This window comes from Mandrillus leucophaeus, unplaced genomic scaffold (genome assembly GCF_000951045.1).
Source record: "Mandrillus leucophaeus isolate KB7577 unplaced genomic scaffold, Mleu.le_1.0 Scaffold2, whole genome shotgun sequence".
NCBI classification, from domain to species: Eukaryota; Metazoa; Chordata; class Mammalia; order Primates; family Cercopithecidae; genus Mandrillus; species Mandrillus leucophaeus.
Window position 1 is genome coordinate 3884090 of NW_012102031.1, and position 9538 is coordinate 3893627.

At 49.6% G+C, this 9538-nt stretch overlaps 1 protein-coding gene across 4 annotated transcripts; it reads right to left on the bottom strand.

Moving 5' to 3' along the window:
* Nucleotides 1-2981: 2981 nt before the first annotated feature.
* APOBEC3H (apolipoprotein B mRNA editing enzyme, catalytic polypeptide-like 3H) lies at nt 2982-6936 on the bottom strand. Of its 4 annotated transcripts, XM_011978837.1 has the most exons (5): nt 6781-6936; nt 5713-5980; nt 5313-5437; nt 4753-4846; nt 2982-3359 (listed from the first exon to the last, which is right to left on the bottom strand). In XM_011978837.1, exons 1-4 carry the CDS (start codon nt 6928-6930, stop codon nt 4787-4789), a joined length of 603 nt encoding a protein of 200 aa, XP_011834227.1. In that variant the 5' UTR covers nt 6931-6936; the 3' UTR covers nt 2982-3359; nt 4753-4786. The 4 variants fall into 4 exon arrangements, with proteins under 4 accessions (XP_011834227.1, XP_011834226.1, XP_011834225.1 ...); XM_011978836.1 differs by lacking the exon at nt 4753-4846 and having other exon boundaries at nt 2982-3356; XM_011978835.1 differs by lacking the exon at nt 4753-4846.
* Nucleotides 6937-9538: the final 2602 nt, after the last annotated feature.

A 9538-nucleotide genomic window follows, 5' to 3' on the forward strand; every position in this document is an offset into this window, starting at 1 on the left:
CTGGAGTAAAGTGGCCGGGTCTCAGCTCACTGCAAGCTCCGCCTCCCGGGTTTACGCCATTCTCCTGCCTCAGCCTCCCCAGTAGCTGGGACTACAGGTGCCGGCCACCTCACCCCGCTAGTTTTTTGTATTTTTTAGTAGAGACAGGGTTTCACCGTGTTAGCCAGGACGGTCTCCATCTCCTGATCTTGTGATCCGCCCGTCTCAGCCTCCCAAAGTGCTGGGATTACAGGCTTGAGCCACCGCGCCCAGCCCCCAGCCTAGAGAAGTCTTGATCCGTGATCTTGGGAAAAGCTGTTCCCATTAAGGATGCCATCTTCTTCTGGGGAGAGACGTCTCTGGTTAGTTTTACTTTAAGGGTTCTGGTGGGTGAACAGTTCCAAGAATGTGGAGGTATGCTTCTCAGTTGTGAGATTATGAACCCAAAGTTCAAGGTTCCAAAGTTTTGCTGCAGTGTGGATGGCAAGGACAGTCTTTCTCTGATGTTCAGAAGGTCCATTCTTCGGGTTCTGGATTGTGAAGGGGTTGTCCTCAGTGAACCACACAAAGCTTTCTTTGTCTGGTGAAAATACACTGTAGCATAATAATCTACTGCTACAACATTAGCCCTCTTGCATGGGAAAGCTTTTATACAACCAAAAAACAAGCACTGAAAATGACAACTGAATGAAATCCCTTTATAAATGTTTAAAATGGTCCATCAGGCAGCCAAATGTACCTGAAGCTTTGATTGTCTTCCCAAGAATATGCAACCAAACTTTGGTTTTAAACTGTTTCCTTGGTGGGGCTCGGTGGATCACGCCTGTAATCCCAGCACTTTGGGAGGCCTAGGCAGGTGGATCACCTGAGGTCAGGAGTTCAAGACCAGCCTGGCCAACATGGTGAAACTCCATCTCTACTAAAAATACAAAAATTAGCCGAGCATGGTGGCAGGCACCTGTAATCCCAGCTACTCAGGAGGCTGAGGCAGGAGAATTGCTTGAACCCGAAAGGCAGAGGTTGCAGTGAGCTGAGATCACGCCATTGCACTCTAGCCTAGGCCACAAGAGTGAAATTCCATCTCAAAAATAAATAAATAAATAAATAAAAACTATTTCCTCAATTTATAAGTACATATATTCAATTTGGATTATTTTATCTTTTCCATGATGAGTCATGGAATACAGAACCTTTAAGAATAAAAGCTTTTTTTCCTCAGGAAGGACAAGGCGGCCGTCCTGGTTCTCCATGAGTCCATGCCTGACACTGAACTTATGTCCTCTTGAATGCCAGTTGCTTCTCCAATGTAGGTGCATAGCAATGATGACTAATGGGTTATCGCAGGTAATTTGATTTAGACCATGGAGTTCATTCAAATTGTATATCTAAACAATTTTCATATTGGCTGATTTAGCATGATAATCTGGCAAAGTATTTTTTGGTATTTCATTAATTTTTGTTTTACTTGTGTTAGCAGTTTTATAAACCAGTCGGTTTTTTTTTTTTTCTTATTGAAGCAACAGGAATTCTTACCCAGTCCAATTCTTGGGGAATTGTGGAATTCACGGGGAATTCTTACCCATGATATGATCTTTTAACGTTTATTTATTTTTCCATGATATGATTTTAAAGTTATTAGAAACCTGTACTCAAGAGTGCTTTTCAGAGTCCTTTCCATCCTTTTATGAACCTTTTAAAAGATACCATATTCTAGGATTTTGCATGCTTGTGAAGTTTTCAGAAACTGCATCAGCCTTAAGTAATTAACTGTGGAAATGACTTTAAATAGTTATCGTTTTTATTTATTTTATTTTATTTTATTTTGAGACGGAGTCTCTGTCGCCCAGGCTGGAGTGCAGTGGTGTGATCTCGGCTCACTGCAACCTCCGCCTCCCAGGTTCAATTCTCCTGCCTCAGCCTCCTGAGCAGCTGGGATTACAGGCGTCCACCACCACATCTGGCTAATTTTTTTTGTATTTTTAGTAGAGCGGGGTTTCACCACATTGGCCATGCTGGCCTCGAACTCCTGATCTTGTGATCTGCCCACCTCTTCCTCCCAAAGTGCTGGGATTACAGGCGTGAGCCACGGCACCTGGCTGTTTTTTGCTTTTTTCAATCAATTTTACGGGCACCTCTGCTTCATAGAGTTTGACCTTATTTATTTGAACACAGATACTGAGAAGGGACAGAGGTTACCTGGACTATAAAATAAAGCAGTGATTCTAGTCAACAGATAATCTTTCAATAGAGCATTGTTGTTGTTGTTTGTTTTTTATTTTTATTTTTTTGGTGCTGTAGAATAAAATCCTTTGTACATTTTTTTTTTTTTTTTTGAGATGGAGTTTTGCTCTTGTTACTCAGGCTGGAGTGCAATGGCGCTATCTCAGCTCACCACAACCTCCACCTCCCAGGTTCAAGCGATTCTCCTGCCTCAGCCTCCCGATTCTCCTGCCTCAGCCTCCCAAGTAGCTGGGACTACAGGAGACTGCCACCATGCCAGGCTAATTTTGTATTTTTAGTAGAGACGGGATTTCTCCATGTTGGTCAGGCTGGTCTCAAACTCCCAAACTCAGGTGATCCACCCGCCTCAGCCTCCCAAAATGCTGGTATTACAGCATTTCGGTGAGCCACCGTGCCTGGCCTTTTTTTCTTTTCCTTTTTTTTTGAGATGGAGTCTCACTCGCTTGCCCAGGCTGGAGTGCAGTGGCATGATCTCAGCTCACTGCAACCCTCACCTCCTAGGTTCAAGTGATTCTCCTGCCTCAGCCTCCCAAGTAGCTGGGATTACAGGCGCGTGCCACCACACCTGGCTATTTTTTGTATTCTTAGTAGAGACGGGTTTTCACAATGTTGGTCAGGCTGGTCTCAAATTCCTGACCTCACGTGATCCACCCACCTCAGCCTCCCAAAGTGCTGGGATTATAGGCATGAGCCACTGCACTCTGCCTTAACTCAGTATCTTAGTCCATATGTCCTATAACAAAATACCACAGACTAGGTGATTCATAAACAATAGAAATTTATTGGCTGAGCACCTCAGCCTCCCAAAGTGCTAGGATTCCAGGCATGAGCCACCGTATCTGGCCGGATTTACAGACTTTAAAATTATCTTTATTTTTTCTATTATAAAATTATTAACCCACTTAGAACAGATGGAAAAAGGAGGAAAGAAAGGTCTCCTGTACTTGGATGGGGCCAGGTTTGGGGCAAGGAACTGGCACTGTGGAGCTTGGTGCTTGCCCACAGGACCAGCAGGCTACGAGGCAACTGACATGCCCCAGGGAAAGTCATCTTGAGTTGCGTATTGACGATGAGGGGGTTACGGGTCCAAGCTGCAAACTTCTTAAGCCATTCTCTAAAACATCCACACTCCGGGACTGCTGAGATGGAAAGAGAGAAATTAGGAGGTATCAACTGGTGAGGCATCACAGGGAGGAAGGAGGGAGAGGTGAGGATGAGATCATTAGGAAGAGAAAAGAACTGGCACCAGAAGGGCCAAGAAGGCGTGGAGAAAAACAGGGAGGTGACAAGAGCTCCTTAGCAAAGGGAGATTGTCTGTTTACTCTGTTGATAGTTTGTTTTGCTGTGCAGGAGCTCCATTTAATTAGATCCCAATTGTCAATTTCTGTTTTGGTTGCATTTGCTTTTCAGAATTTAATCATAGATTGTTTGCATAGACCAGTGTCCAGTAGAGTATTTCATATTTCCCAGGTTTTCTTCTAAGATTTTTGTAGTTTGAGGTCTTACATCTAAGTCTTTAATTCATCTTGGGTTGTTATTATTATTATTATTATTATTTTGAGCCGGAGTCTTGCTCTGTCACCCAGGCTGGAGTACAGTGGCACAATCTCAGCTCACTGCAAGCTCCGCCTCCTGGGTTCACCCCATTCTTCTGCCTCAACCTCCTGAATAGCTGGGACTACATACAGGTGCCCGCCACCACACCAGGCTAATTTTTTGTATTTTTAGTAGAGACGGGGTTTCACCGTGTTAGTCAGGATGGTCTCGATCTCCTGACCTCGTGATTCACCCGCCTCAGCCTCCCAAAGTGCTGGGATTACAGGCGTGAGCCACCGTGCCCGGCCCAGGTTATTATTATTTTTTAAGCAAAGCCTCACTCTGTTGCCCAGGCTGGAGTGCAGTGGCACGATCTCAGCTCACTACAGCCTTCGCCTCCCTGAACTCATGCAATCTCCCACTTCACTCTCCCAAATGGCTGGGACCATGGGCACATGTCACCATGCCTGGCTGATTTTTGTATTTTTTGTAGAGATGGAGGTTTGCCATGTTGCCCAGGCTGGTCTTGAACTCTGGGGCTCAAGCGATCCACCCACCTTGGCCTCCTGAAGTGCTGGGATTACAGGTGTGAGTCGTCATGCCCAGCACATCTTGAGTTAATTTTTTTTTTTTTCTTTCATGACAGAGTCTTGCTCTGTTGCCCAGGCTGGAGTGCAGTGGCGTGATCTTGGCTCACTGCAACCTCCCACCTTCCGGGTTCTAGCAGTTCTCCTGCTTTAGCCTCCCGAGTAGCTGGGATTACAGGCGCAGAGATGGGGTTTCACCATGTTGGCTAGGCTAGTCTCAAACTCCTGACCTCTTGATCCGCCTGCCTCGGCCTCCCAGTGCTGGGATTATAGGCATGAGTCACTGCGCCCGGCTGAGTTAATTTTTGTATATGGTGAGGGGTACACATGGACATAAAGATGGAAATAATAGACACTAGAGACTCCAAAAGAAGGGAGGGTGGGAGGGAGACCAGGGTTGAAAAACTACCTATTGGGTGCTATGTGCCAGTAGACTGGGTGACTCAAACCTCAGCATCACACAATATATCTATGTAACAACCCTGCACATGTACCCCTGGAATCTAAAAGAACAAGAGGGAGCCGCTGGTGCCAGAGGAGAACCCCCCCAAAACAAACAGGTAGTGGGGCCGGGTACGGTGGCTCACACCTGTAATCCCAGCACTTTGGGAGGCCAAGGCGCACAGGTCACTTGAAGCCAAGAGTTCAAGGCCAGCCTGGGCAATATGGTAAAACCCTGTCTCTACTAAAAAAGCAAGAATTAGCTGGGCATGGTGGCGGGTGCCTGTAGTCCCAGCTACTCGGGAGGCTGAAGCACGAGAATCACTTGAACCGGGAGGCGGAGGTTGCAGTGAGCCGAGATCGTGCCACTGCACTCCTGCCTGGGTGACAGAGTGAGACCCTGTCTCAAAAAAGAAAAGGAAAAAAAAAAAAAGGTAGGGGTAAGGGGAGTGGGCAGAGGTGTGACTGGGCGCGGGGCTGCGGCAGGTGGTGAGGAGGCGCGGGGCAGCAGGCAGGACAGCTCCTCACCTTTATCCTTTCAAGCCGTCGCTTTATGGCTTGGCTGTTTTTATCTAGCTCCTCTAACTTCTCAGAGGGGTTGAAGGAAGGCGGTTCCTTGTGGTCCACAAAGTTTTCCCAGCAGTCACTAAACTCTGAGATGGAAGAGGGAAACCAGACAGGCCCCAGGGGCAGCAGCTGCAGCGCCAGGAACTCTTGCTTCCTTTCCCCTCTCTTCCCTTTCTCTTCCTGGACATTGCTCTGTCCCGGGAATTCTCCCTCCTGGGTGGTGTCGGATCTTGGGCCTCGACCGAGCCACAATCCTTCCTTCCTGGCTTCCCACAGATCCCCCACCCCCCCTCACCCCACCCCCGCCAAGCCTGTGCCCCCGGGGGTTTGCCCTCTTGGAGCTGCAAAGCCTCTTTCCTACCTGGGAGGCCCATGACCTCCACTGGGACCTGGGATCCACACAGAAGCAGCAGCCCCTCCTGATAGTGCGGGCGCCAGTGGTAGTACAGGCGGGAGGCGAAGATGCGCAGGTTCAGATGGCGGTGAGCCTTGATGAAGTCAACCAGCTCCCGGGCACAGGAGGGGCAGGGGCTCCACGTGAGGTAACAGGTGACTTGGTAGCACTGGGTTTCGTCCAGTCCCATAGACTTGATCTTGTTAATAAAGTGAATTTCTGCATGGTGCTTTTTCTGGGGAGGGTCCCGGGAGGTGAGAATAGAGAGGCCAGGAGTCACGTGACTGGGGGCAGGGGCCGGGACTGGGGCGGGGAGGGGGTGCGGAGGGATCTGTCCGGTGAACTTTCTAGTGGGTGGCCCGGCCTAGCACAGGGCAAGCACCCGCTTCCTGCCTTCCTTGGTTTGTACATCCCTGCACTCACGCACCCGTGTGTTAATTCATCTGTCCCGAGGCTTCCACAGCTTTCTCTAAATTGGACAAAGATCGCAGTGTCCAGAGGAAGAGACACCACCTCCACGCCCCAGTCCCGAAGCTTTGTGGACCTTGCCTTTGGACACCCGCCTAGGAGGCTGTGTCCAACCTGGGATGATCCTAAACAGCAGGTGAGAGCCGGGGTGGGGATCGGGGAGGCAGGGCGGGTCCGGGCTGGCAATAGAGCGGAGGGCAGGAATGTGAGGGAGTTGCACTCAGACCGTGGCACGGCACCTCGGCTTCCCCGAAGTAGTAACTGAGCTGAGATCGGGAGAATGAGTAAAGGAGAGGAGCAGAAGGAACATTCCACAGAAAGGATTCTACAGAAGGGATGACTTCTTCGGAGGCCCGGGGACGGGAAGGAATGGGGAGCATCCTAGGGAAGCTGGGCCCCTCAGACCCAGCTAAGCCAGAACCCAGGCAGGGACCGAGGGTTAGGAAAACACAGAGGGTGTTAAATCAGCAATTGAGAAATTTATAGGCAGGCATTTCATGTATTTTCTGCACGCATCAGATGGGTTTAGCCCCTGCCGGGACTGTGCCCAGAGAGCCCGTGTGGCACCTTGTTTTTTAAGTGGCCTCTGGTAGGCGTGGAGCCATTCTGCGGCGTCAGCTGGTAACACAAGAGGGCCTTCCTCGGGTAGTGAGGCTTGTTGACACGGCGCTTGTTGTTAAACTGTAAGCTGAATGTTTCGGCTGTTAGCAGAGCCATCGTGTTTCTGTGCAACAGAAAGGGAAAACGAAAGATGCAGGGAGCGTCATCTGGAGTCACCCCAGGCTCAAGCCACTTTTCAAACCCAACTCTTTTTTGTTTTTTGAGACAGAGTCTCCCTCTGTTGCCCAGGCAGGAGTGCAGTGGCACGATCTTGGCTCACTACAACCACCGCCTTCCAAGTTCAAGTGATTCTCCTGCCTCAGCCTCCCAAGTAGCTGGGATTAGAGATGCCCACCACCACACCCAGCTAATTTTTGTATTTTTAGTAGATACTGGGTTTTACCATGTTGGCCAGGCTGGTCTCGAACTCCTGAACTCAGGTGATCCATCCACCTTGGTCTCCCAAAGTGTTGGGATTACAGGCGTGAGCCACTGCGGCCAGCCAAACCCAACTCTTTCTGTTCACTTGGACCCCTCTCCTTGGTGAGGGAGGGTCTCCCCTTTAGTTGTTGGCCAGGAGGACTGCAGTGGAGGAGGGGGAGGAAGCGCTGGCAGGAGGGCAGGAGGAGGGGAGTGCTTCCTCCCACCTTGTCTGCTACTTCCATCCTCCCACCTGGGAGGGCACCCGCTGCTGCCCACAGCTGAGGCTCTTTGTATGGGACTGCCCTGACCTCATCACTATTCTGCCTGGGTTGGGTGGGGATCCCCTGCCTGAGAACTGTGGGTGTGCCTTTCTGGCTCCGCTGAGCTCAGACCTTCTCTGAGCTGCTCACACGCCTCTCGCCTGAGTCCCAGATCCCTCTTTCCAGCTGCAGTTGGACACCCCCGCCTTGAGGTCCACAGGCCTCTCGACCCCTACATGTCCAATACCAGACCCCTTCTTCTTGGGGAGTGACGGGGTGGAGACTGGAGCTTCCTCTAACACTGTGCTCTTTGCTTAGGTGTGTGTTTCACAATTTTGTCTGCACAAAACACAGAGTTGGGTGAACAGGAAAAGCTGTTGTCACCAAGGGAGTGTTGTGACAGATATTTGGCTGAAGGAGTTACATCGCTTTTGCTCTCCTGAATTGTGGTTACATTCTACAGAGGATTCAATTTTGGATTTTGCTTTTATTTTATTTCATTTCTTTTTTTTTTTTTTTTTTTGAGACAGAGTCTCACTCTGTCACCCAGGCTGGAGTGCAATGGTGCAATCTTGGCTCACTGCAACCTCAACCTACCAAGTTCCAGCGATTCTCCCACCTCAACCTCCCAAGTAGCTGGGATTACAGGCGCCCTCCTTCATGCCCGGCTAATTTTTGTATTTTTGTAGAGATGGAGTTTTACCATGTTGGCCAGGCTGGTCTTGAACTCCTTTGACCTCAGGTGATCCACCCACCTCGGCCTCCCAAAGTGCTGGGATTATAGGCGTGAGCCACCGTGCCTGGCCAGGACTGTGACCCGTGCTGTCTCCCTGAGGGCCTGAGCTCCCTCTCTTTGGCCTCTCTGATTGGTCATTGCCCTTCTACTTTCTATTCTGCTTTCTGGAAGACCCCTGAGCATTTCAAGCCTCCAAGTCCTGAGAATTTCTGCAGCTTTCCCAAGCGGGAGGACCAGGGAGAGGGGAAGAGAAGATGCTGGCAGGGGCAGCAGGGCCAGGGTGACCTCTCCCAGCTCGGGGCGTCAGCCCTGGTCTTTCCAGGAACAGATTCCCCATCCTCGCGGTATTTCTGCCAACTATCCTCCAACCCATTAAAAATAAGAAAAGTGAATAAAATTCTCCACTTCAGAATAAGAGCTCTTACTATTTCAGTTCAGTTAATTCCTGGCATTTTACTATTCATGTTTTTTTTTTTTTTTTAGTTTTGGTAGATAAGGAGTCTCCCTATGTTGACCAGGCTGGTTTGAAACTCCCGGCCTCTAGTGATGATCCTCCTCTCTCAGCTTCACAAAGTGTTGGGTTTACAAGCATGAGCCATTGTGCCTGGCCAGGCAGGAGAATGGGGTGAACTCGGGAGGCGGAGCTTGCGGTGAGCTGAGATCGCTTTCCAGCCTGGGAGACAGACAGAGATTCCGTCTCAAAAAAAAAAAAAAAAAAAAATCAGAGTAGCACCTCCATCCCCCAGGCCCAGGCCCTCTTCTAAGTGCTGAGAGAGTCTGAACTCATGTGATGCTGCCCTAGGCCTGCAGGGGCCATTCCCATCTTACAGAGGAGGGGCCAGAGGCGCAGAGAGGTGGGGTAACCCGCCCAGGCCACAGAGCTGGGGACAGATGGAGCTGGGGCCCCTTTCCAGGCCAGCCCTGTCCAGCCTCTGCATCACGGGGCCCTGCAGGAGGGAGCCGTTGGGGACCAGGCTCTTTTCTTACTAAATTTTAAAATAAAAGCATTTCTCCTGATCATTAAGTTTTTCCCTATATTTCATGTTACTGGTGTCATTATAAATGGTGAATGCTGATCGTAGAGGAAGAGTGTGTGTTCGGGGTCATCTGCGTCCTCCTCTGCCCACAGTGGAGACATCCTTGGAAAACAAGATTTACCTTGTGCTTCAGAGACCATTCCCTCCCCACACCTTCTCCTAAGACTCTGTATTGAAACAAAGTAAATCTTACAGAAAGTTCATCAAAGCTCTGTGAACAAAATTCCAGATTGCTCCTGTCATCCTTTAGTTCAGTTCTCACGGTTCCA